Below are 25,906 nucleotides of genomic sequence, written 5' to 3' on the forward strand. Positions count from 1 at the left end.
AGCCAGATGAAGAGACGCATAGGGCGAAGTCTGGAAGGGTCCTAAGCGCAGGAGCTTCTGTCCTCATGGAGTTGGGGTGCAACACCCTCCCAGCCTGTGGATGAGTTCTTCTTCACCTTTCTCTCAGCCTCCACATGTTCAGCTCTCTGGATGCCCCCCAAACCCTGTCCTGTGGGCCTTCTATACTTTATTGGTTGTCCATGATAGAAGCATGGACAACTGTGTCAAACGTGATTGGATAAAAATAAAGTCTGATCTAAACCTAGCAGGACCTGTCCACGTCCTTCCTCCAGAGTATGGGGAAGGACCCTTTCTGGAATGAGGGTCTTTTGATCCACAATCAGATTAGAGTCCTGCCTTGGGCAAGTGAAAGAGAAGGTCAGAAATATTCTGTCTCCTGAGACCCAAAGCACCCAACATGCTTTGTAACAATGGTTCTGGGAACTATGAGCTAGGAACTGTAGACAACATCTCTATATCAGGACACCACAGATGGAAAAGACTCTGACAAGTACAGATTTCTGATCATTTTAAGATCATACCATTGGGCTGGGTAAGAATTTCTAGAACTCTAAGAGAAAAGCTAGACTCACCAAATTGCTAACCCAACATCAAGCAGGACAAAAATTAATCACATGAGACTAAATGGACTGATGAATTATGGGTTTCCATGTCTTTTTAAAATTTAAAAATATTGATGGTTCTTTTGTTTTTCAGATTTAAGGAAACCTTTTCTTTTAGGCTATCTATAGCTTAAGGCAATTTGGTAACATACCTTTGTGAACAAAAATGGAGACATTGCTTTTTTCTCCCTACCTGATCCTTCCAGAATTTAGAAACTACTCATGAGGATTCTTATTTTTATGACAAAATAATTATTTGTATATGTTCAATAGAATCTGCTCTTGGCTGGGCATCTCAGCCTCCCAAAAGTGAGGGATTAATCCCAGCACTTTGGGAGGCTGAGATGGAGGGAAGATCACTTGAGGCTAGAAGGTTGAGGCTGTAGGGAGCTATTATTGCACCACTGTGCTCCAGCCTGGGCAACAGAGTGAGGCCCTGACAGAAGAAGAGGAAGAAAGAAGAGGAAGAAGTAGGAGGAGAATCTGCCCTCTTTATAACAGGACACAATTGGAAATATTGGTTATATTATGACTGGGATATCGAAATTGAGACTGTAGATACAGACTTTGCCTACAGTACTTACAGACGCATTCTATCTACACTGGCTTCCTAGCATCGAAAGATTTTTAAAAGTTCATTTTGAGATTCCTGATCTAAAGTTCCACCCAAGCAAACTTAAAAGAGCCTATGTGGTTGATGCTATTCTCACTGAACTTACCTAAATAAGCAGGGCAAGTTTGATGAGGCTAAACATTTTGCAAACAAATTAGTCTTACTCTGATTAGCTCTGGTAGAAATGAGGGGCAACTGTAAAGAGAAAATGTATGTTTCAGAAGAAAGAACATTATAGTACACTTGTTATTAGATTGTAGCCTTGTTTGTTGTTCTAGAGTTTTTATTATCTACCTGCAGAATGGACTGGACCCTGAATTCTTCTTGTTTCCTCCAACATATGTTGACAACTCTCCACCTTAAGAACAAAGCTACTAAGCTGGACAACTTGATGTAAGCATCAAGGGACAAGTCTCATGCCAACGTGTGGACCATACAGAGTTCACCAAACCATCTGTTGTCATAATCAGAGACAGTCATATTACAAATCAGGACCAGAAGTTGACCATTTTACATTGTGAAGCTTTTCCCCAGATATCCAAACAAGACTAGCCTCTTGCCCCTCTCAATTTTTCCTTGCTCATGCCTACCTCTTTCACTTGGCAGGCTAATGCCGTAGTTAGAATTTCACACCAGTAGCTTTTGTGGGTTACCTGATAAATATATCGGGTCTGTCAGGCCAGACTCTCATCTTTATGACCCAACAGATCCTTTAGTTTACTTAGTGGGTAAGTTTGGCAACATCCCTGATGCAACTGTTTGGCATCAAAGCAAACCAGACCCACTTTTTCTCACTCCCTGCCTTAATTTTACATAGATTACCTACTAGCTGAACAGGAAGGGGTCTGTGTGGTTTCTGACACATCTTGTTGCACATGGGTAAATACATCAGGTATTGTAGACTCAGCTGCAAAAAATTAACAAACAGGCTGCTTGGTTAAAATGGGTAGACTCCCCATCTGGCTTATTGTTTGATCTATTCAGTTTTCGTTGGTTGGGTTCACAGGGACTCTGGCTAAGGAACATACTCCAAACCCTTGGTGTTATCCTCCTGACAGTCACAATAGTAGTCTCCCTGGTGTGTTGTATCCTTTCAAATGTTTTAAATGTTTGCATGTGACCATCCATTGAACATCAAATGGTCCCTCTTCAGCTGGAATGACAAAAACTCAAAGAAATGCATGATCATGGCCAGGCATGGTGGCTCACGCCTGCAATCCCAGCACTTTGGGAGGCCAAGGTGGGCGGATCATGTGGTCAGAAGTTTGAGACCAGCCTGGCCAACATGGTGAAACTCCGTCTCTACTAGAAATACAAAAATTAGCTGGGCATGGTGGTGAGCACCTGTAATCCCAGCTACTCAGGAGGCTGAGGCAGGAGAATTGTTTGAACCCAGGAGGCGGAGGTCGCAGTGAGCTGAGATTGTGCTATTGCACTGGGCGACAGGGCGAGACTCCGTCTCAAAAAAAAAAAGAAAGAAAGAAAAGAAAAGCATGATCATGAAGACACTATAACCTATCAATGACGTGTTGAGACCAGAAACCCAAACTGATAGTAACTGAGAGAGGCACTTTTAAGTTTTGGTCAAGCTAGGTGAGAGCCTGATCAAAAATGGGTAAAAATTGTTTTTAAAAAATCATGGGAGGCCATTGTTTTGGACTGAGCTCTTGCACTAGGTCCAAATAGACCAGGCCAAACCAAAATTAAATCACTTATGTTAAACACCACATAAGAAACTAAATCCCAAAACAGATTAGTTTTTCCTCAGTTGGCATAATAAGGAAGTCCCTTCTGCTCTCTAACCCTTACAAAAGAGTAACCTGAAGTAAGCTAAGGTTATCAATCTGTTATTTTTCTATCTTGTTTCCTCATTCTCCTCACCTTACAAAACCCATGGTTCTGCTATCGCCCAGGCAGGGGCTTTTTTTTTTTTTTTGAGATGGTCGCGCTCTGTCGCCCAGGCTGGAGCGCAGTGGCGCATCTCAGCTCACTGCAAGCTCCACCTCCCGGGTCCACACCATTCTCCTGCCTCAGCCTCCTGAGTAGCTGGGACTACAGGTGCCCGCCACCACACCTGGCTAATTCAGGCAGGGGCTTTTATTCTATTTTGTAGAATGAAGGCTGCCTCAATTCATGAATCATGAATAAAAGCCAGCGAGACCTATGAATACATATGACATAATTTTGCCTCTGACAGTGAACTTCCCCTTTTTTGCCTAAAAAGCTTCTCCTTGCCCACCTCCCCCAATGCGGCACCTATGGTATGACATAGCACATGTATTCCAGGTTACAATCCCTTGTCCAACAAACTGTTTTATTATTAGTATTTAAAAAAAATAGAGACGAGGCTTTGCCATGTTGCCCAGGCTGGTCTCCAACTCCGGGGCAACCGATCCATCCGCCTTGGCCTCCAAAAGTGCTGGGACTGCAGGCATGAGCCATGGTGCCCAGCCCCAACACATTTTTTTAAAGTTGTATTTTTTAAAGTTTTACTTTTTTTCTTGCTCTCCTGCAGTTCACATTCAATACTTTTTTTTTTTTTTTTGAGACGGAGTCTCATTCTGTCGTCTAGGCTGGAGTGCCGTGGCTTGATCTTGGCTCACTGCAACCTCCACCTCCCAGGTTCAAGTGATCCTCCTGCCTCAGCCTCCCCAGTAGCTGGAATTACAGGGGCCCACGACCACACCCAGCTGATTTTGTATTTTTAGTAGAGCCAGAGTTTCACCATGTTGGCCAGGCTGGTCCCGAACTCCTGGCCTCAGGTGATCTGCCTGCCTTGGACTCCCAAAGTGCTGGCATTACAGGTGTGAGCCACTGCACCCAGCCTTCAATAAATCCTTTTTAAAAATTTAAAATAATTTTTAGAAATAGAGTCCCGTGGCCAGGTGCAGTGGCTCACACCTGTAATCCCAGCACTTTGGGAGGCCAAGGTTGGTGGATTACCTGAGGTTAGGAGTTCAAGACCAGCCTGGCCAACATGGTGAAACCCTGTCTCTACTAAAAATACAAAAATTAGCTGGGCGTGGTGGCGGGCGCCTGTACTCGGGAGCTACTCGGGAGGCTGAGGCAGGAGAATCGCTTGAACCTAGGAGGCCCAGGTTGCAGTGAGTGGAGATGGCGCCATTGAACTCCAGCCTAGGTGACAAGAGCGAAACTCCGTCTCAAAAAATAAAAAAAGAAAGAAATAGGGTCTTGCTCTGTCACACAGACTGGAGTGCAGTGACACGAACACCGCTCACTGCAGCCTCGACTGCCCAGGCTCAAGCGACCGTCCCACGTCAGCCTCCCGAGTAGCAAGGACTACAGGCACAAAAAAGTTTTTAAATTTTTTGGTACAGAAGGGGTTTCCCTATGATCCCCAGGCTGGTCTCCAATTCCTGGCCTCAAGCGGTCCTCCCGCCTCTGCCTCCCAAAGAGCTAGGATCACAGACGTGAACCACGCGCCCGGCCACATTCCCCAATTAATGGTTTTTGGAGAGTGGCCGGTTTGGAACGGGCTAGCGGAGTCGTTCGTTAGTTAGGTCCCTGCAGTGTAGATTGAGGACGGAAACGGCGCTGTGACATAAGCGGGAGGAGGTGGGCTGACGCAGCGCTGTGACGTAGCAGATGAAAGCCGGGCCCGCGCTGCACTGAGGTACTTCTCTGAGTGACACACGGGACAAATACGCCGTGGGCGGGGCCGGCGGGTCGTGATGTTAGTTCGCGCTGTGTGGAGGCGGGCCGGCGCGGCGCTGTGACGCAGCGGGAGAAGGCGGGCTGGGAGGGCGGTGTGCTGAACGCCCCTGCGGTCGCGACAGGCCAGCGCAGGTGGAGGCGGGGTTAGCGAGGCACTGAGGTAAGTACTTCCCTAAGGGGCGGGGAAGAACGAGTGAGACATGGGCGGGGCAGGCGCTTCATGACGTCAGTCTCGCGCGCGGGGGGAGGTTGGCCCGTGCGGCGCTGTCACGTAGGTTCAGTGGGCGGAAGAGGTGGCCCCGGATGCTGCGGCGCCCGCTGGCCGGGCTGGCTGCGGCCGCCCTGGGCCGGGCCCCACCGGACGGTAAGTACGACGAGCGCGATCGCGAGGGTGACTCGGGTCGAGGTGGCAGCGGTCCCTGCGCTTTGCGGTCGCCCAGTCCACGCCGCCTCCGGATCTCCTCCTAGCCGGGACGCCCGGTGCCGCGTTCACCTGTGGGCCCTGAGAACGGGGGAGCTCTGGAGGGCGGACGGGCTGGCAACGCAGCGGAGCCCGGGTCCCGGAGGGCGGGGCGCTCCTCAGGAGCTGGGCAGGCCGGCAGTTATCGCAGTGTCGAGCTGCTCCTCGGGCGTGTAGGAGGGCTCGGTGTCTTCCCGACACCTGGGCGCGCCGCCAAAGAGAGCAGCTGGGAGTCCCTACCGCTGGCCCGGCGCGGTGTGCGCTCGGGTTCCCACCTCACCCTGCAAGCCCGGGGGTCCTGGGCGGATGGAGCCGGCTATTCCGGGGCTGCCAGGATTCTGCCTACTCCGCGGCACGGCTCAGAGACGGGGACTTGGGGAAACAGCAGGCCTTCCCGACGCATGGGTGTGGCATTTGGGGTTCGGATTCTCCCAAGGCCAGAGTCCGGGTTGGGGTTCTTGAAGCTGCCCTGCTGCCATTCTTGAGCGTCGCCTTAGAAGTATGCCCCAGTAAGGACTGGTGTGGGAAGCAGGTGCCTCAAAGTTGATTTTGACCCTGCGTGTGGTGGGCCTCGGTTTCGTCTCTGCATGAAAGAGGTCGGTCCTGAGGCCCCGGGCTGGGTCCTGCTCTGCTGTCTTTGGGCTCATGGCCCCTTCCTGTCTCAGGCTTGCTCTGCTCTTTACCTGGGGTTGCTGTCGAGGACCCTGTGCAAGACTCGGCCGGTTTTTCTTTCTCCCTGATGGACAGACCCAAACATAGCCGCGCAGCATCGTGAAGGGCTGGGGCCTTCACTCCTCTGTGGCTCTGGAAGAGCCTGGTTTCCTCAGGAGGTAAAGGAATGTTCCTGTCCCCCGGGGGAAACAAAGTGAAAACGAAAGCGCCCTGGCTGCTCCTGGTGTGGTCCCGTTTAAAACGAGGTTGCTGAAGGCCAGGACGCGTGCTACCCGGATGTGTGCCCAGAAACCCTGCAGCCAAGAGCAGCCGCCTGGACGACCAGCCTCCCCTCCATCCAGCTGGCCCGGCCCAGAGCCCAGGCCCACGTCTGGTGGTTTGTGTCTTACGAGAGGCCAGGCGGGGGCTGACTTCTCTCGGTTCTCAGAAGGTCAAGCCCTCTGTTAGCATCTCCTCGAACAGCGGGCCGGGGGCAAGGTGGTGACTCTGTTCAGTCCTTAGGATGGCTGGAAGCCAGAAGGAGGAGATTATGCCGCCAGAGCAGGGAGTGCCTTTCCAGGAAAGCGGCTGCTGGGGCAGCATGGGAGCCCAGTCCAGGGAGCGTTCTGGCAGAGACCATTCCGGAACATGGATCTGCGCCGGCGGCTCCCAGGAGACCTTCCATCTCGGAGCTCCTGTGGAGACCACGTGCCTGGCAGGTCCTTACAGTTGTGGGTTGTGTGGCTTCTTGCCAGGCAGCTGATTGGAGTTTGAGACTGTGGGTTGGTGAGAGTGGAGAGCACAGAATGTTGTTTGCTGGAATGCTTCCCTCTGCCCACAGGAAGACACCTTTGGCGCATGTGTTCTGGTCAGGGCAAAGGCTCCGTGGTTTCCACCGCAAGATTGCAGGAGCCTTGAGGCCTGGGCCACAGTTTTCTCCCTTGGGTGTGCTCCATGGAAGGTGGCTTTGGTGACCGCCCTGCCACTGGTCTCTCCCCAGGCAGGCAGGCAGCCTGTGCCTCCGCCTTGTCTCCAGTGGTGGTGTGGCTGTGCTTCTGCAAGGCCCGCATCCACTCACTGTCTGCCCTCTGCACTCTCTGGCTAGCCAGGGCCCCCAGTAGTCTGCTCATTGTGCCCTCACGCTTGGGCAGAGCCGAACTCAGGGGACCCAGGAAGAGCGGAGTGTTGGCCCGTCCAGAGTTCTTGGCGATTGGTGTGTCATGTGTGCCTCGTGCCCTGTGCTGAGCGAGAGTGGGCACAGCTGCGCAGACAACGCCCTTGGCGAGGCTGGAGCCTGGACCCCTGCCTGGCAGCAGCTGGGCGAACTGATGTCTTCTGCCTGTGGGCCCAGCCTCACCTCAATAGCTTACTGCTCCCTCAGGAGGGAGGAGGGGAGGCCTGGAAGCCTGGGCTTGGCGGGGTAAGGGTGGTGCAGGGGCAACACCTGTGGAGGAAACAGGCGGGGTTGGGGCCCACCAGCGTCTGCTGTCTGCTCTGTGCTGGGTTGCATCTGTTGGTGTCTGATCGTTGTCAGGGCCCTGTGGTGAAGAGACACACCTGCCGCTTGCTGCTTGCGAGGAAAGGGGGAGATCCCCAACCCAGGAGCCAGAGGTGGGACTCCAGCACCCCCCATTCCTGGGAGTTGGAAGTGAGGCACGAGCTCCCCAATTCCTGGGCATTGGGGATGGGGTGTGGGGCCAAGGAGGGGATGGAGACCAGGGTCTTGTGGTAGTTTGGTGGGATCCTCAGAAGGTGTGGCTCTCCCCCTTCTGAGGATGCAAAAACTCCCAGAGTTTTTGGCGATTGATGTGCCACGTGTGCCTTGTGCCCTGTGCTGGGCGAGTGTAGGCACAGCTGTGCAGATGACGCCCTTGGCGAGGCTGGAGCCTGGACCCCTGCCTGGCAGCAGCTGGGCGAACTGGTGTCTTCTGCCTGTGGGCCCAGCTTCACTTCACTAGCTTAGCGCTCCCTCAGGAGGGAGGAGGGGAGGCCTGGTCAGTGGAGGTCACCACTGTGTTTCCTTCCGGGTGGGCTTGTAGTCACGTAGCATCTAGGTTCAGACCCGAAGAGCTTGGAGCCAGGGGCTGGGGGGAACAGGGCAGGACCGGCCTTGGGGCAGCCCTGTCAGGCCCACCAGTGCCATGTTGGTTGTGGGTTGGCAGGGCAGAGTGACCTTAAGAAGGGCCAGCTCAGTGGAGCAACAGGACAGAAGCTCACATGGGGTCCAGCCCACAGGACCATTTGAGTAGCTCTCCCATATCGGGTCCTTCGAAGCACATGATCTAGCTTTACTTTTTCTCCTTCGTATTAGAAAAGTCACCATAATACCATCAAGTCATAATTTCTGTGATCTCAGTGCTTCAAGTAGGTGTGTAGCAATTGCTGGATGTGTCCTGAGAACTGTACCCCTTCCACCCTGGAGAAGCAGGGGCTCCAGAAATTCACGCAAGTGGCATGGCTCATTGATTGTGGGAGACTCTGGGGGGCTCCTAGCTAGTGCATTATGGGAACCGGGCTGTGGAGGTTGCAGGGCTCGCTGGCTGGGAGAAGCTGAATGGATGAAGAACCCTGGCCACTGCAGTGCGTGCTGATGGTTGGCTGGCACATAGAGGAGGTGGCAGGGCTGGGTGAGCAGCAGGAGCCAGGTTAGTGGGGAGGCCCGAGCTAAGCGCAGGGGCAAGTTCTGCGGGTGGGAGAGCCAGGAGGGCATGGGGTGCATGGTGAGATGAAAACGATGTGTGCTTGTGACAAAAAGCCCAGAAGAGGCAGTAAGGAGGGAGGAGTCTATCCCTTACGGAGAGCACGTGGACTTCTGGGTGGGTGTCCTGCAGTTCCCTTCCTCCTGAGTCTTTTTAACTGGGGGTCCGGTGTGTTTGTGATCAATGACATGTGTGCGTGTGCATGTGTACCTTTGCGGGTACACATGTGTGGTGTGTGTGCATTTGCTTGGTGTGTGTGCATTTGTGTGTGTGTGTGCATGCATGTGTGTGTGTTTGTGGTAGGTTTGTGCACACATCCTGCATACCTTTGTGCCTGGGAGTGGCATGTGTGTGGTGGGTGTCGCTGTGCATGATGGAATTGCAGCCGTGGTGCATTTGTGAGATTACCTCGGTGGCCTAAATTGGGGATTAGGAGGGCATCCTCAGGTCCTTCCCACTGTCTGCTCGTCTGCCCACAGGCGGCTGTGCCCTAAACAGGAGGAGGCCATTCACGCCTCGCCTGAGTTGTGTCCAAGGTGTGCGTGTGGCCAGGGGTCCATCCGCTTCCCTCTAGCCCAGCCCCTGAACACAGCTGCAGTGCACGGCCCCACTCCTCAGCTCTGCTCCCCATCCCAACTCGAAGACGCTGCCCTGGCCCTGTGTGTGCAGCTCACGTGGACTGGGAGGGCAGGGCAGGTGCAGGTCTTGGGGCAAGAGCTGGAGCTGTCTTTTCCTTCCTGCACAGCCGCAGAGCAGGTGGATGGGGCTGCTTCCCTGCAAGGGCCGAGGGCCAGGCCCCCTGGGGATTTATTCCTGGCTTAGAAGGGTGGGGCCAGAAGCAGGCGTGGTGGGGATTAGGGACTCAGCACCCCCAGCTCTCAGTCCAGCAGACAGACCCACCCCAGGCTGACTACAGAGGCTGCACCTCAGCAAACAGGTAGGCCCTGTTCTTGGGGAGGATTCCCACCAGGCAAAGGCCAGCTCCCGGGCCCTCACCTGCCACGTGTCCAAGCTGTTTGCCTTTCCCCTGGGGGCTGGGAGGGAGGCCTCCAACCCCCTCTGGCATTACCAGCATCACAGATAGGAGTCCCAAGTCCGATGAGAAGTTCCTGGAATAGGTGTAGATTCAGTAGATCTTGACAAGACCATATCTGCAGGGCAAGGTACCAGAGGACAGAGGCGGGGACAGGGACACTTCCATTCCAGACCTAGCAGCCCAGCATTCAGCACCATGCATGGGAGCGAATGGCTGGACTCCTGGGTGGGGTGGGGGTCTCAGGGCAGGCTCCCAGAGGGCTTGGAGGTGACTCCACCAGGTGGGGACGGCAGCTCCCAGGTAGGGTATCATCAGAGTAGACAGCATTGCTTGCCAGGGACCCCTGGGGAGGCTGACAGGGTCAGTGGGTTTCAGATGGGGGCTCCCCTGCTGAGAACCCAGTAAAGCCGGCCTTCCATTCATCTCCCGTGTGCCCAGAGCCTGGTCTGAGGGCCGCCCTGTGCATGCCGGGCCTTCCAACGTGGCAGAGCTCAGGGGGAAGAACACCCAGGCTCTCAGGAGACTCTCAGGCCAATGTCTCCATCCCTGGGTCAGCCCCTTCCTGCCATGAATTCAGGAAGGCAGAGGCAGCTCAGCAGATGGGGACTAGAGGCCGCACTGCTATCCACAGCCTCTCTTCTCACCCCCAGGCATGTCGGGCCCCAGGCCTGTGGTGCTGAGCGGGCCTTCGGGAGCTGGGAAGAGCACCCTGCTGAAGAGGCTGCTCCAGGAGCACAGCGGCATCTTTGGCTTCAGCGTGTCCCGTGAGTCCAGGGCTCTTGTGGAGGGGTGCGTAGACCTCAAGGCTGCTGAGTAGTCCTAGCACCGTGAGCAGGCCAGGAGCCCAAACCCAACAGGCACACCCACCCTGCAGACTGTCCGAACTCTTGCACACTCTCCCCCACACAGAACCTGAGGTTATCGCACTCCTGCTGTCCTGCGTGCCTGTGTCTCCCTTCCCTGGGTCTGTTGAGTACTGATAACTGGGCCACAGTGTTTCTTTCTGGGAGAACCCTCGCCTTGTAGGCTCCTGCGCCTTCCCAGTGGTGTGCTCCACTAGGCTGCCTGCATCCTGGGGCTCAAGTGCTGTCGGGACTGCAAGGGAAACGCTGGGTGGGGTACTGGGCTCCGAGCAGCCCCCGATGGGTGACAGGTCTCTCTGCTAGATACCACGAGGAACCCGAGGCCCGGCGAGGAGAACGGCAAAGGTGAGTGGGGTGGGGCCCTATGGCTGGAGCACCCCCAGTGTGGGCAGGGCTGCTGGGCCCTGCAGCTGTGTTGGCTGTGCTGCCCGTCTCCTGCCCCCATCAATCCCTCATCTGTGAGATGGGTCCTTGCCTCCAAGGGCCGGTGAACTCAATCAGGGTGTCAGCGCCACAGCGTGGTGTCGCCTTCCTTGGGTACAGTGTGAGAGGCCGGCCAAGGCCTGGGGCTGTCTTCCTCCCACCCTGGAGGCGGCCACAGTGCTGCTGTCCCCAGCCCTGTCCTGGACTCGGCACTTATCAGCACTTTTGAGCTGTCTTCTGGGGTCCTGGTAAAAAGGGCTACTCTGCCTGCCTGATTCAAGACAAGGGACCCCCTTCCTAACAGCACCCCCGCCCCTTGCCGTGCAACCCAGTGGTCTCCAGTCACCCCACCACATCGTCCCCTCTGTAACCTGACGGTCTCCAGTTCCCCCACCACCTTCCCCCAGAACCTGTTGGTCTCCAGTCCCCACCCCATCACCACCAACTCCCAACTCCCCACTGGAACCCAGCAGTCTCGTATCTCCATCAGTGAGGACAGTGTGAGAAATGGTGTCTGGCTCAGGCACTTGGCAGCACTTGAGGGTTCCTCAGATGTCTCCTGCCCGGCAAGGATCTGACTAAAGCAGCTGTGGGTGTGGGAGGGGCCTGCAGGCATGCCTGGGTTGGGGGCGGCTGGCCCTGGGTGCCCTGGTGCAGGTCCAGTCTGCCCTCTGGACAGCCCCTCCTCTTCCCCAGATTACCACTTTGTAACCAGGGAGGTGATGCAGCGTGACATAGCAGCCGGCGACTTCATCGAGCATGCCGAGTTCTCGGGGAACCTGTATGGCACGAGGTGGGCCACGCGTGGGTGTGGGTGGGCTCCCAGGGTTGCTGTTGGCAACAGGGATCCAGGGTAGTGCATGCTGCCTGCCCACCATCCACACCACCCGCCCCATGGTTATGAATGTGGCCAGGTTGTGGCCCAGGGCCAGGCTCCCACATCTGTGGCCCATAGTGGCTCTTTTCATGAGGCTGCTGGGCCCGGTCCTGCCACCGTGCATTGTCCTGGCAGGGTGAAAGGTGCACAGGACACCTCGTGCTCACTACAGGCACCTTGGGGAGTGGGTGGCCTCTGTTCCCTGTAGGCGGGGCAGGGCGTGGGGGTAGCAGGTTTGAGGTGCTGTGGGGTGCTGGGTCCAGGCCAGGCCTAGGCTCAGCTGTGGGAGGAGAACGCTGGGCCCGGGAGGTCCTGGGTGTCCCTGAAGCTCCTGTAAGGCCTCAGAGAGCCCTGGCACCCCTGCTGACCTGGCACCTCTCCCCAGCAAGGTGGCGGTGCAGGCCGTGCAGGCCATGAACCGCATCTGTGTGCTGGACGTGGACCTGCAGGGTGTGCGGAACATCAAGGCCACTGATCTGCGGCCCATCTACATCTCTGTGCAGCCGCCTTCACTGCACGTGCTGGTGTGTGCTGGGCAGGGTTGGGGGCTGGGGGCCAGGGCATGCCAGGCTCTGATTGCCACCCCCTTTTTAGGAGCAGCGGCTGCGGCAGCGCAACACTGAAACGGAGGAGAGCCTGGTGAAGCGGCTGGCTGCTGCCCAGGCCGACATGGAGAGCAGTGAGTGTGCCGTGGGATCACCAGGGCATGCCAGGAGGGGAGTCAGGGTTCTGAGGTCTGTGGCACCAGGGACCCTGTGGGTCCCCAGACCTCCTGACACCTGGAGTCCCTGTGAGGGTCCTTAGACCTCTCAACTACCTCCCAACACCTAGAGTCCCCGTGAGGGTCCCCAGAACCCACCCCCAGTCACCAAGGGTCTCATTGAGGGTCCTCAGATTTCCCTCTGTTACCCAGAGTCTCCATGAGGGCCCCCAGACCCCCCCATCGCCCAGGGTCCCATGAGATGTCCCCAACCTTCTAGCCCCGGGGGTGTCATGTGCATCCTCTTACAGCTGTTGCCTCTTCTCTGGGTCTGACTGCAGCCCACAAGAAGAGGGCATTTAACGTTCTGCTGTGTGTGTAGAGGATAGTGCAGCCCCTAACCAGAGTCCTGATGGGTGCTGGTGTCCAGACCCAAGGTCTGGGGCTCCAGAGAGAGCAGGAGTGGTGCCTGAGGACTGAGGCCCAGGGGGCGGCCCTTCCCTACCCTGCACAGGCCCGGCTGGGCTGGAAAGCTGTCCCACAGCCGCAGTGAGGACAGCCGCAGGCCAGTGGGCTGCTCTGGGGGTCGTGTGGGACCTGGGATGGGGCTGCATGGGCTCACTGTGCCCTGACCCCAGGCCCCACCCACAGGCAAGGAGCCCGGCCTGTTTGATGTGGTCATCATTAACGACAGCCTGGACCAGGCCTACGCAGAGCTGAAGGAGGCGCTCTCTGAGGTGGGCCCATCCTTGTGCGTACCTGGGCAAGGCCCAAGGGGAGGCCTGGGGGCCAGGCCTTTGTTGTCCATGAGGCCACTGAGGTTAGATGGGACAGTCCCACCCAAGCACTGGCATGAGACACCGAGGTCCACGGTGGAGGGAGAGCAGGAAGCCCAGCCCTTCCTGGATACCAGCCCTCCCAACTCCCTTTCTTCCTCACTGGCAGGAAATCAAGAAAGCTCAAAGGACCGGCGCCTGAGGCTTGCTGTCTGTTCTCGGCACCCCGGGCCCATACAGGACCAGGGCAGCAGCACTGAGCCACCCCCTTGGCAGGCGATACGGCAGCTCTGCGCCCTTGGCCAGCATGTGGAGTGGAGGGGATGCTGCCCCTTTGGTTGGAACATCCTGGGATGACCCCCGACCCAGCCTCGCTGGGCTGTCCCCTGTCCCTATCTCTCACTCTGGACCCAGGGCTGACATCCTAATAAAATAACTGTTGGATTAGAAACTCCATAAATGAGTGGAATGTGGCCCCAAGGTTGGTGGGGCCCCATCATCCCGATCGGGCCCTGAGCTCCGGCAGCCCACCCTAACCACCAGCCCCAAGGAGGGCCACAAGGTGGCCTCTGCCTAGGCATCTGCTGCCTGCCGGCTCGTGGCTGCTGCCCCAGGGCAGCATGATGCTTGACTGGCAGGCAGGGAAGGTGGCAGGGCTGGTCCCAACCCACCTGGCAGGCCGGCAAGTGGGGAGCAGGAAGCGGCTGCATGGGGCAGCCTGAGGCTGCAGGAGTGGGCCCTGAGGGCTGCCTCTTGGTGCCCGACCCTGTGGGTCTGGCATGGGCCAGAGGTTCCAGGAGAGGCCCCTGAGCTCTGGCAGCTGGAGGTTCTAGATCTCAAGGTCTAAGGGGTTCCCTGAGGGAGATGCCCCTCCCCTAGCTGCCCCAGGGGCTGTGTGTGGTGTGTGAGGAGCCTCCTCTGCTCAGGCTGCCTCCCTCCTTCCCCAGTGCTCCCCCAGCTTGCCTGTCTAAGGCAGCACAGGGCCGTGCTGCCAGCCACCCCTAGGGTCAGCCCCAGCCCTGTTCTGAGCCTAGGTGAGGTGCCTCTGGGGTGGGGTGCAGACAGATGGGTGGGAGAGAAGGAGGCAGGCAGGGCGCCCGGCCGGAAATGGGGGCGGGGAGCAGAGTCCCCGCCCAGAGCCCAGACTGCCGGAGGATACAGGCCAGAGCCGCCTGGACTGGGCGGCTGGGCAGGAGAGGGGAGGGGAGGGCCCAGGCAGCCCCCGGTCGCTTGCTCCAGGGCAGGTGGACTGAGCTTCGGAGGCTGGGGCTGGCCTGTGACCTGCTTGGGCTTGGAAAGCCCTGCCCGCTGCCCTGCCCCCCAGGACAATCAGGGATTCAGACCCTGAGGCCGAGGGGGGAACAATGGGGCCCTTGAGGGCCCCTCCTCCAGCCCCCATTGTGCTTGGTGGCGAGAGGTGGCCCTGGCTCGGCCACACACCCTCGGGGAGGACCAGCATCCAAGCAGGTGGAAGGGCTCTGAGGGAGACTGGAATTTTCTGGCCTGGAGAAGGTAGGGTGCTGGGGTCCATGTATGTACCTCATGGGGCTGGGGGCTGTTGCCCCAGGAGACAGCCTCACGCTGTGCCCCTGGCCTTGAGGCCCCGAAGGAGGGAGGGCTTCCTAAGGACCAGCCCTAGGAGGGTGCACTCCTTGCGCCTGCCACCCCCTCCTGGGCTCCGCTGCTCCACGCAGATGGTGGGGTGGCCCCCCCACTCCATGTCTGTGTCCTTCAGGCCCAGCTGCCTTCACCGCAGGGTGGGCACCAACCGGCGGGGTCTGCTCTGGGACAGCTGGCAAGCGGGAGGGGGGTGCCTTCAGTACCTCCCCCAGCAGCTGGGGCCCCTCAGGTAGCGGTAGGGCTGGCCTCTGAAACACCAGCCAGCTGCATTGTGTCCAGGCCCAGTCCCCCACCCTCAGCGGCCACCTGGAGGTGAGGAGGCCAGCCTGCCCCTGGTACAGACAGACCTGGGGCCCTGCTCAGTCCCCTCCATAGAAGGCCACAAGCCACTAAGTTTGCACTGGGGCCCAGCCTAGGCCTGAAGCCCAGCAGACCCTGTGGTCAAAGATCCAACCCCAGTGCCTGTCAGTGCTGTGATTAACTGGGTGGAGGCCCCCCCGGGGTGCTGGGGCAGGCCCTCAGTGCAAGGAAGGGGCGGCGTGGCTGAGGAGGGGGAGGCCCACACCCCTCTGGGAGGGCGCAGCACCCCAGGGCTGCTGCGCAGAGAGGCCACAGCCCAGGCGCGGGGGCCCCCATCCCGGAGCTGGATGGCAGTGAGCCCAGGATTCCTGGCTGCTGGGCGTTCAGGAGGGAAGAGACGGGTTCGTAGATCCTGCGGGTGGAGGGCAGGGACAGCCTTAGGAGGCTGGGGTAATCATCACCCCCTCACTCCCAGTATGGATACCCACCAGGGCTCGGTTTCTGGAGGGTGTGTGGCTCAGCTCCAGGCCTGCAACAGCCCTGGAGGCTGGCCTGGGGAGCTGCCCAGGCTGCAGCGATGACACACTCCCAGCCTGACCCAGGCCTAACTCGCCCCCTTGGTCCACCTCCAGGGGAGGAACAGCCCCTCACTTCTGGGCCTGACAGCTCTGTTCCTGCTTGGGACCCCGAGGGAGGGAACTCAAGAACAGGCTGCAGGAGGGGCCCACGCATTCACAGCGCCAACAACCCCAGGGAGGAGAGGGCTCCACGGGGGAGGAGGCACCAGCCTGGATGCTGCCTTGCCACCTGCACGTGTGCACGGCCCTGGCAGGGGCTGGGGATCCCACAGACTCATACCTCCACACCCCGTTCCTCAGTGTCCCCTCACTCCCCTGACATTCCTGAGCACCACACCCATGCTCTTGGGCTCCTGGGGATCTGGTCAGTCCAGGAGCTGTGGCAGGCCATGTAAGGGGAGCCATCATGTGGGCAGGCACTTGGGGTCTTGGTGGGGGCACCTTGCTTTCCTGGGCCTGGTGGGGACTCCTGAGGGAGGCACGTGGTGAGGTTGAGTCTGAATAGGGAGGGTTCATGGCTATGTGTGAGAGTGAGTGTGTGAGCCCAGCTCCATGTTGAGCTCGAGCAGCAGTGTGCATGTGGCAGTGTGCACTGCTTGTGTGTGGGGGGGGTGGAGGGAGGAGCGTGCCCTGTGTGTACATGTGAAGGATGCATGAGGATGGCTGGTGCCCACACCCAGTGGGGCCTACTGCTGCACAGGCAGGACAGTGAGGCCGGCCACAGAGCTGCTGGGGCAGAGTGGGCATGGAGGGAGGGTTCCAGGCCTCGGGCTTGGGTCCTAGGTGGCTGAGCTCTGCACCTCCCTCTGGACCAGGGCATCCAGAGGAGCATGGCTGAGGGTGCACTCGGGGCTGACCGTCCCAGGGCCTGGGCTGTCCAGAACAGGCAGCTGGGGGCTCAGGCAGGGACACGGAGGACAGGTAGTGGAGCTGCCACCACAGAGCTGAGCTCTGGGCATCAGGGTAGGGGGCTACAGCCTGTCAGCGGGTGAGGAGAAATTGAGGCCTGAGGATGGGTGAGTGCTGTAGCCCCCTCTGAGTGAGGACTGTCCCCACACAGGGCCCTGCAGTGGAGTGCAGGGGAAGGAGGGGACTGTGCCTGCAGGAGCCCCAGGGAAGTGGGACTGGGAATCTGCTTTGGACTGTGAGTGGACAAGCGACAGCACAGTGCCTGCCATGCGCTGGGGTACCATCGTTTTCAGGGAGGGGAGGAGCCTGCCCCAGGGTCCCGCCTGGTGAACTGTGTGCGTGGGTGCCTGTCTGGTGGCTGCCCTAAACTGCAGAAAACACCCACCCTTCGTGGCCTGCCCTGGGAGGGCCTGGAGATGGAAGGAAATACCTGGGCCCCTGACCCTGTGCTACACCCAGCAGGCGGGGCTCGTTCTGCAGTGCCTCAGGACCCTTGTTCAGACCCAGGATGAGCAGGAGCTTGATGGGGGAGGGGGCCCGGCTCTGACCGGTGTCCTGAGATACCAGGACACCAGGACACCGGTCAGAGCTGGCCCAGCCAGGTTTGCAGACAGGCAGCCTCGGCTTGGGCCTGCTTGCCCTGAAACCCTTCCCAGAGGTGGCCCCCACTGTGAGCCCCCATAATGAGTCCCTTGGCTCTTGCTGCGCACCCCTTTGAAGCCCTTCCCGTGAGCCCCCGATGCCACCAGGGTGAGACCGCCCCCACTGTGAAGCCCCCTTTCACACCCTGGCCTAGTAGCGAGCCCCCATGAGACCCTGGTCCGCAGTATGAGAACCCTGTGAGTCCCCGGCCCTCCACCAATGCCCACATCCTCCTCTACTTCCCACAGCCTTCCCTGAGGCTGACCCTGCCTCACCACTCCCAGACCTGGGCCAGGCAGTGTCCTGGCTGGTGGCCTCCTGTGGTCACCCCCCTACCTCGCCCTGACACGTTACTAACCCCAGCAGCTGCCTCCTCCCAGACTCTGAAGCCCAAGGGTGCCTCCAGCTCTTTGGCCAAGCTGAAGCCTCTCCCCACCAATCCTCATTTTGGGCACCCTGGAGGTGTAGCTTTGGGGTGAGATCTCTTGGACTTGTGTGCACATAGTCTGCAAATCCCGGGCCTGGCTCCCTGGGGGCCAGCACCCCTCCCCTCTCCTCCCGAGGGCCTCCACCAAGCCCCTGCTGACAGCCTCATCCTGCAGCACTAGACAGTGCCCACCTCAGCTTGTCCCGCCTCTCTATCATGGTCCTTTCTTTATTTTAAGTAGGGGTTTATTTTACAGCACTTTCACAGAAAAGGGCCAAGGTGTGGATGGCTCATGCCTGTAATCCCAGCTCTTTGGGAGGCTGAGGCAGGATTGCTTGAGGCCAGGAGATCAAGGAGACGACGGTGAGTTATGATTGTGCGGCTGCACTCCAGCCTGGGCGACAGAGCGAGACCCCATCAAAAAAAAAAAAGTAGATAGGGTCTGGCTCTGTCACCCAGGATTGAGTGCAGTGGTGTGATCTCGGCTCACTGCAATCTTTCCCTCCGGGGTTCAAGCGATTCTCCCACCTCAGCTTCCCGAGTAGCTAGAACTACAAGCGCACCACCATGCCTGGCAAATTTTTGTATTAAGACCCCATTTCTTTTTTCTTCTCTTTTTTTTTTTTTTTTTTTTTGAGACAGCGTCTCACTCTGTTGCCCCAGCTAAGTACAGTGGTGCAATCTCAGCTCACTACAACCTCCGCCTCCCAGGTTCAAGTGATCCTCCTGCCTCAGCCTCCTGAGTAGCTGGGACTACAGGCACGCGCCACCACGCCCGGCTAATTTTTGTATTTATAGTAGAGATGGGGTTTCACCATATTGGCCAGGCTGGTCTTGAACTCCTGACCTCATGACCCACCCGCCTCAGCCTCACAAAGTGCTGGGATTACAGGCATGAGCCACCGCGCCTGGCTTAAGACCCCATTTCTTAAAAAATAAAAATTGCCAGCATGGTGGCATGTGCCTGTAGTCCCAGCTACTCAGGAGGCCGAGGTGGGAGAATTGCTTGAGCTCAGTAAGATTTACAGAAATGTTGTGAGGATAGTGCAGAGTTCTTATAGACCTCACACCCAGTTTCCCCGTTGCTGATGTCTTGCATTAGCGTGACATGCTCCTCATAATGAGTGGACCAGTATGGATGAGCTGGGATTAACTGAGGTCCTTGCTGTATGCAGATGTCCTTGCCTCTCCTCTACAGCTCCTTTTCTGCCCCGCCATGGATCCCACATGGTGTCAGTCACTGTGTCTCCCTGGACTCCTCTTGGTTTCGGCAGCCTCCTGGGTCTCCTTGTATGGGGTGTCCTCACTGTCTGGATGAACACTGGCCAGATGTTCTGTAGGATGCCCCTTGGGTGGGATCCCTTTCACCCTCATGTTTCCTTATGAGTCTTCAGGGGGATGGGTTTTGGGAGGAATACCATGGAGTTGACGTGACTTTCCCATGAGATGCTGTGAAGCATCCACACCATTCACGATGCTTGTGATGACACCTTGGCCGCCTGGCCAGGGTTGGTGTAGGAGGCATGCTGCAGAGGCGCTCTCCCCGTCTCCCTCCCACACCCTCTGAAGCCAGGTTACCAGGTGCAGCCCACAGGTAGGGCTGGGGGTCATGCTCCCCTCCAGTACAGAGTGTCCACATGGCTGCTTTGGATTGACTCTGCACAGGGGAGCTGTCTCCTGTCCCCCATTTGGTTATACATTCAGTCACGTACTTTGGCTTCTAATCTATGTCAGTCTGTAATCTGTAACACAAGACTACTTGATTTCTTTCACTGCTCAGAGGGATCCAGTCTCAGGCACTGGGTGCTCTACGTGCAGGTGCTGCTTGCACAGACTTCCTCTCTGACACTACAGTTTGCTCCAGGCTCCTCTGTACATTCCCAGCCCCAGCCCTAGGGTCTGCCAGTTCCCCACCAGGGGTTCCTGATTCCTGTGATTGGGAGTGGAGGTAGGAACCAAGGCCTGGGCCCCAGGTAGATTCTTGCTCCTAGGGTGTTTTTGCACTGAGGCCTTTGCAGGCGCCAGAGCAAAGGTGTGTGTCTGAACCCAGGTGCATCCACATAGCTGTATTTTCTATGAAACCGCCCACGTCTCTGTGAGACACCCTGTGGTCTCCAGCTGTGATCGTCATCACATGGAATAGTCACTAGCAGCATGGAAGGCGGTGACACAGCGACAGCCTCAGGGAAGGGCTGAACCTGTGTGTGTGCACCTGTGCATGTGTGTGTGGCGAGGCCAGGTAGCAAAGGCTCCTGGCGGGAGTGGGCTCCAGCCAGTGTGGGAGCCGTGGGCAGAGCACATGAAGGGATATCTGGAGCCAGGCGTGGAGTGGGGGCAGGGGACCTGGCACTAAGGCAGGTGAGGCCGCAGCATTTGCTCTGCTTAGGAGTCACAGGCAGGGCAGGAGTCCTGCTGGGCGGGCGTCCTAATGCTCCCCAGGCTTGCAGGCAAGGAGTGAAGTGCTTGAGGCCCTGCAGGCAGGGCCAGGCTCAGGATTGGCTGGGATAGGGAAGCTGCTGTGCAGAGCAGAGTGGCATTTGGGTGTGGCCCTCTGGCACTGGCTGTGCTTGCTGGGCATCTGAGTGCCCATGTTGGGGGTGGCAGCAGGCCCAAGAGAGAATTACAGGCTGGAGGTGTGGATCTGGGAGTCCCCATAAGCGTGGCCCTGAGAGCAGGACCCAGGTTCTTCCAGGCCATTCCCAGGACCGCTATGTGGGTGCAAGTGACACAGGCCCCCAGAGCTAAGTGCCAGCCCTCAGACGCCAGGGCACATCAGCCCAGGGCCGAGCCACGGTGGTCTCCAGAGCTGAGCCAATGGCGCCGTTTCCTCAGCTGAATCAAGGAAGCCACTCCGCAGTCTGCCACAACGGGAATGCTCACACCATGGGCACTGGCAGGCGCCATTACTGCAGGCTGCCCCCAGAGAGCCGTTTGTTCAATATTGCCCCCACACAGCTGGGCAGGCTGGCCCTGGCACTGAAGGCCTCCTGCCCCATCTCTCCCTTGAGCCTGCTCTGTCTCAGGTTCCTGTCGGGCTGGAATCAGTGGGCCTTAGCCTGCTGTGATGGGTCAGGCGGGGAGGGAGGTGGGCCCTGCCTACTGGAGCCAGGGGGATAGGGGAGGTGGCCTCAGGGCTGGAGTGTGCCCGCCTGTGCATATGTGTGTGCCTGATCACACGTGTGTGTGAGTGCACGGGTCTGTTTGCATGTGTATGTGGTTGTGCATACATATGTGCATGTGTGTGCATACGCACAAGTGTGTATGTGCCACTGTTTTCATGCATGTGCGTCTACATGTGAGTGCAAAGAAGCATGTCTGTGGATGTACACATACATCTGTGTTTGCATTAACCCTGTTTGCATGTGTATCTGAGCATGCACGTGTACATGTATATGTATGTGTGTGCATGGGTATCTGCATATGCATTGTGCGTGTTCACGCATGTGCATGTGTGTGCATGTGTACACATGTGAATCTGTGGGTATGTATCTGTGTGTGCACATGTGAATGTGTGTGGCTCTGAGGGGTACTGCACAGATGTGAGGAAGCAGGGCCACTTCCCCAGGAACCCTGACTGCCCCCTCTTCCTGCCCCGGGTGGGGAGGCCTCAGCTGCATAAAGAGGCCGGGAGCCTCACCAGCGACTGCTGCTGGTCCCAAACCTGCCGCTGCTGCCTCCCAGGCCAGGTACCGGGAGGGGGCCAGAGGCGGAGGGAGCTAAGGGGTCTCCTGCCTCAGCGACCCAGGAGCAGGTACTGGCCCTGGGGCAACCGCCAGGAGAGGGTGGGCAGGGGAGCTGCAGGAGCTCTCCTTCTTTGGAGCACAGGCCCTGCTGCACAGCCCTTTCCTGGGCACTTGCCCACCTTGGGCTTGGCTGGTCTGCGGCACAGCTGTCTCTGAGGGTCGCAGGTGCTGAGTGTGGCCTCGCATCACTGGGTCTATAACCTCGCTGGACACCGTCCCTCCTGGACGGACGACTGGCTTCATCCTGACCCCAGCTAGAGATGGTCTGGGTTGAGACCATGGAGGACCAGGAACCTAGACTGGGCGGGCGGAGCCCTGGGACCCTGGGCACCTGAGAAGGGCAGCGGGACCAGCCGGGGGCTGGAGGGAGGATGGAGGATTTTGTGGAGGTGGAGGGACCCCGACGCCCCTGTCCAGGGTGTGGAGGGAGGCAGAGCGGGGCCTCTGGGGGCCGAGGGGCTATGGGGATTGTGGACTGGTGGCACTTTGGGGTCTGGGAGCTGATGGTGGTGCAGGCACGGGGGGCTGTGAAGGACTGAGGGCTGATGGGGCTGCAGGGGCTTGGGGGCTAGGGAGCTGGAGGGGCCAGGAGGGATTGAGTGGCTAGGCAGGCTGGGGAGACCCTTTGGATGCTGAAACTCTGTGGAACCCTCCCCAACAACCTGGATGCGGCTGGGGCTGGGTTGGTGGCCATGGGTGCAGCGGACACTGAGACCACCAGTCCCCACACACTTGAGTGGTGCTTGCCTCAGTGTCCCCATCTGCCTCATGAAGGCAACTCACCCAGCTGGGGCCCTGCATCTGCACGAGCAGGGGCCGGATCAGGTGGGGGCTTCCACTTCCGTTTAAGGCGGTAAGCTCCACGTCATTGACTGTGTAAGCAGAGAGGGGCCAGCTGCGAGGCAAGCCTGGAGCCCCGGCTCTGAGCTCTGAGCGCCGCGGGCTCCTAAGTGCAGGCCCCTGGCTGACCCCTACCCCGTCCCACAGGACCCGCCCGCCCGCCCCTATGACCAACATGAGCTGGAGCTTCCTGACGCGGCTGCTGGAGGAGATCCACAACCACTCCACCTTCGTGGGCAAGGTGTGGCTCACGGTGCTGGTGGTCTTCCGCATCGTGCTGACGGCTGTGGGCGGTGAGGCCATCTACTCGGACGAGCAGGCCAAGTTCACTTGCAACACGCGGCAGCCAGGCTGCGACAACGTCTGCTACGACGCCTTCGCGCCCCTGTCGCACGTGCGCTTCTGGGTCTTCCAGATTGTCGTCATCTCCACGCCCTCGGTCATGTACCTGGGCTACGCCGTGCACCGCCTGGCCCGTGCGTCTGAGCAGGAGCGGCGCCGCGCCCTCCGCCGCCGCCCGGGGCCCCGCCGCGCGCCCCGAGCGCACCTGCCGACCCCGCACGCCGGCTGGCCTGAGCCCGCCGACCTGGGCGAGGAGGAGCCCATGCTGGGCCTGGGCGAGGAGGAGGAGGAGGAGGAGACGGGGGCAGCCGAGGGCGCCGGCGAGGAAGCGGAGGAGGCCGGCGCGGAGGAGGCGTGCACTAAGGGGGTCGGCGCTGACGGCAAGGCGGCAGGGACCCCGGGCCCGACCGGGCAACACGATGGGCGGAGGCGCATCCAGCGGGAGGGCCTGATGCGCGTGTACGTGGCCCAGCTGGTGGCCAGGGCAGCTTTCGAGGTGGCCTTCCTGGTGGGCCAGTACCTGCTGTACGGCTTCGAGGTGCGGCCGTTCTTTCCCTGCAGCCGCCAGCCCTGCCCGCACGTGGTGGACTGCTTCGTGTCGCGCCCTACTGAGAAGACGGTCTTCCTGCTGGTTATGTACGTGGTCAGCTGCCTGTGCCTGCTGCTCAACCTCTGTGAGATGGCCCACCTGGGCTTGGGCAGCGCGCAGGACGCGGTGCGCGGCCGCCGCGGCCCCCCGGCCTCCGCCCCCGCCCCCGCGCCGCGGCCCCCGCCCTGCGCCTTCCCTGTCGCGGCCGGTGGCTTGGCCTGCCCGCCCGACTACAGCCTGGTGGTGCGGGCGGCCGAGCGCGCTCGGGCGCATGACCAGAACCTGGCAAACCTGGCCCTGCAGGCGCTGCGCGACGGGGCAGCGGCTGGGGACCGCGACCGGGACAGTTCGCCGTGCGTCGGCCTCCCTGCGGCCTCCCGGGGGCCCCCCAGAGCAGGCGCCCCCGCGTCCCGGACGGGCAGTGCTACCTCTGCGGGCACTGTCGGGGAGCAGGGCCGGCCTGGCACCCACGAGCGGCCAGGAGCCAAGCCCAGGGCTGGCTCCGAGAAGGGCAGTGCCAGCAGCAGGGACGGGAAGACCACCGTGTGGATCTGAGGGCGCTGGCTTGCGAGCTGGGCCAGGGAGGAGGACGGTTGGGGGGCTCCGGTGGAAACCTGCAACCCCTTCTCCTCAGCCTTCTCCTTAGCCGGTGGCCTCAGGCAGACTCCGCCCAGAGGGGCAGCCAGGCTGCTCAGGGAAGGGGCTGAAAGCGGCAGAGGAGTGCCCTGGCTTGGTCACCACTGGGGCCAAGGTGGGGTGGAGAGAGGGCCTAGGAGCCAGAAAGGGCCCTCTGCTGTGGTCTGAACCCCAGGGGGAGTGGGGCATTGACTCCTCCACCCCTGTCCTGAGCTGGAATAGGTCCTCTGGGATGCCAGCTCTCCCCTTTGTGCTTCCTTGCAGCAACCCATGGAGGCCCCAGGGTGCCTGGTATGGGCATCAGTTGGTGGGGGTGCGGGGGTGCGGGGGTGCGTGTCCCCATTCCCTGCAACAGCAAGTGGGGCTCCTTCTTCAGCCCTCCCCTTCCCAGCCCCAAACTGAGACAGACTGGGAACTGGGAGCCTGGGGTGGACAGGACCACACCCTCTTTGAGCTTCTGCGATGCCGGCCTTCCGTTCCTCTGGGAGGCTTGAAGTTCTGCAAAGATGTTGACGTGCTTTGCAGCTTGGACCCAATGGGTGGTGGTCAGGGCCTGGGGGATTGGCCATGATGGGGGAATGGGGCTCTGGGTTCCTGCCTGTGGCCTGTCTGTCCTCCTCCCTAATTCAGACCCAGCCTCAAGAGGAAAGGGAGTAAAATAAAACTAACTTGTTTATAACCTTGTGTGTGCATGTGTATGCATGTGCACGTGTGGCTATGTGTGTGACTGCATGCACATGTATGTGCATTGTGTGCATGTCTGGGTGTATGCTTATATGTGTATGCATGGGTGTGTGTGCATGGCTACCACATGGGGAGACATGGCTTAGCTCCAGGCTGGCTGGGAGAGGAGACCCCTCCCCAGGGACTGGCAGGGGAGTATGGTCACAGGCAAGCCCCTGTAGCTTGTCAGACAACACTCGGGGCCTGCTTGGTGCCAGGCAGCGTGCCGGGGGCAGGGGTGGGTGGGGCAGGGTGGAGTGCACTGATGGTGAGAAAGAAAGAAAACACACTCAGAGCCTCAGGTTGGGCCGCAGCTCAGTGGATGGAGGGCGGCTGTCTCAGGCCCCGTCATGACCAGGACATCGGCCAGAGCCTGCAGGGGTGGCTTTGGCGAGGGGCAGGGGGGCTCATTAGCCCCTGGAGCACACTGCGGGTGACTGGCTACCCCCCAGCCTCCCTTAGGCCTGGTGCAGCCTGGCCGGCTGCCCCTCCTGGGCTGCACACCCCTCTCTCTGTGGTGTTCCCCAGCCAAGACTCAAGCCCAGGCTGAGCCCTGAGTCTCACCGAAGCCCAACTCCGGGCAGATGCCAACTGCAAGCTGAGTCCCTCTCCTTTCTGGGGCTTGCCTGGATGACCTCTGGCCCCATGTGAGCCCTGACTCAGGGAGCCACGGACAGAAATGCCGAAAGTGCAGCCTCAGGGAAGAAAAGCAAACACCAACCCCAACAGGCGTCCACTCCAGTGGGGACACACCAGGAGCCTCTCCAAGACAGGAAGGGTTTGGGGCTGTGCTGCTGGCGGTGCCGTCACGGGGGAGGCCAGGTCCTTGTGGTGGGGGCCGCGGTGTCCAGCCATGCTGGGCAACTGTGCATGGCTCACCCTTCCTCCACCGTTGGTTCTGTTCAGGCCTTCACCTGATCGGATGAGGCCAGCCTCATTGCAGAGGCCAATCTGCTTTCCTCAGTCCATCTATTCAAGTCTTAGTGTCATCTGGAAATGCACTCACAGACACGTCTAGAATAATGTGTGACCCCATATCTGGGCACCCTGTGGCCCAGTCAAATGGACACATAAAATGAACCATCACAGGCCAAGCACTGTCTCACATCTGTCATCCCGGCACTTTGGGAGGCTGAGATGGGAGCATCACTTGAGCCCAGG

The 25,906-nt window shown here is 59.2% G+C and overlaps 2 protein-coding genes across 9 annotated transcripts; both read left to right on the top strand.

Annotated features, from left to right (window-relative positions):
* Positions 1-5,003: 5,003 nt before the first annotated feature.
* GUK1 (guanylate kinase 1) lies at positions 5,004-13,847 on the top strand. Of its 8 annotated transcripts, none has more exons than XM_004028532.5 (8): positions 5,098-5,275; positions 10,408-10,521; positions 10,924-10,965; positions 11,740-11,836; positions 12,306-12,444; positions 12,515-12,599; positions 13,272-13,357; positions 13,566-13,847. In XM_004028532.5, exons 1-8 carry the CDS (start codon positions 5,215-5,217, stop codon positions 13,596-13,598), a joined length of 657 nt encoding a protein of 218 aa, XP_004028581.1. In that variant the 5' UTR covers positions 5,098-5,214; the 3' UTR covers positions 13,599-13,847. The 8 variants fall into 8 exon arrangements, with proteins under 8 accessions (XP_063563523.1, XP_004028581.1, XP_004028586.4 ...); XM_055373523.2 differs by lacking the exon at positions 5,098-5,275 and adding an exon at positions 6,037-6,741; XM_004028534.5 differs by lacking the exon at positions 5,098-5,275 and adding an exon at positions 6,772-9,658.
* A 365-nt stretch (positions 13,848-14,212) lies between these two features.
* On the top strand, positions 14,213-24,742 carry GJC2 (gap junction protein gamma 2). The gene is made up of 2 exons (XM_031004945.3): positions 14,213-14,908; positions 22,603-24,742. The coding sequence occupies exon 2, from the start codon at positions 22,622-22,624 to the stop codon at positions 23,939-23,941; it is 1,320 nt and encodes a 439-aa protein (XP_030860805.1). The 5' UTR covers positions 14,213-14,908; positions 22,603-22,621; the 3' UTR covers positions 23,942-24,742.
* Positions 24,743-25,906: the final 1,164 nt, after the last annotated feature.

This window comes from Gorilla gorilla, chromosome 1 (genome assembly GCF_029281585.2).
Source record: "Gorilla gorilla gorilla isolate KB3781 chromosome 1, NHGRI_mGorGor1-v2.1_pri, whole genome shotgun sequence".
Classification (NCBI taxonomy): domain Eukaryota; kingdom Metazoa; phylum Chordata; class Mammalia; order Primates; family Hominidae; genus Gorilla; species Gorilla gorilla.

Bases quoted from the DNA above. Each gene is read 5' to 3' on its own strand.
- GJC2 (XM_031004945.3), top strand. From the start codon at position 22,622: ATGACCAACATGAGCTGGAGCTTCCTGACGCGGCTGCTGGAGGAGATC.
- GUK1 (XM_055373520.2), top strand. From the start codon at position 6,546: ATGGCTGGAAGCCAGAAGGAGGAGATTATGCCGCCAGAGCAGGGAGTG. The intron at 10,966-11,739 runs GTGAGTGGGGTG...CCTCTTCCCCAG, and splicing joins CGGCGAGGAGAACGGCAAAG to ATTACCACTTTGTAACCAGG. The intron at 11,837-12,305 runs GTGGGCCACGCG...ACCTCTCCCCAG, and splicing joins GGGAACCTGTATGGCACGAG to CAAGGTGGCGGTGCAGGCCG.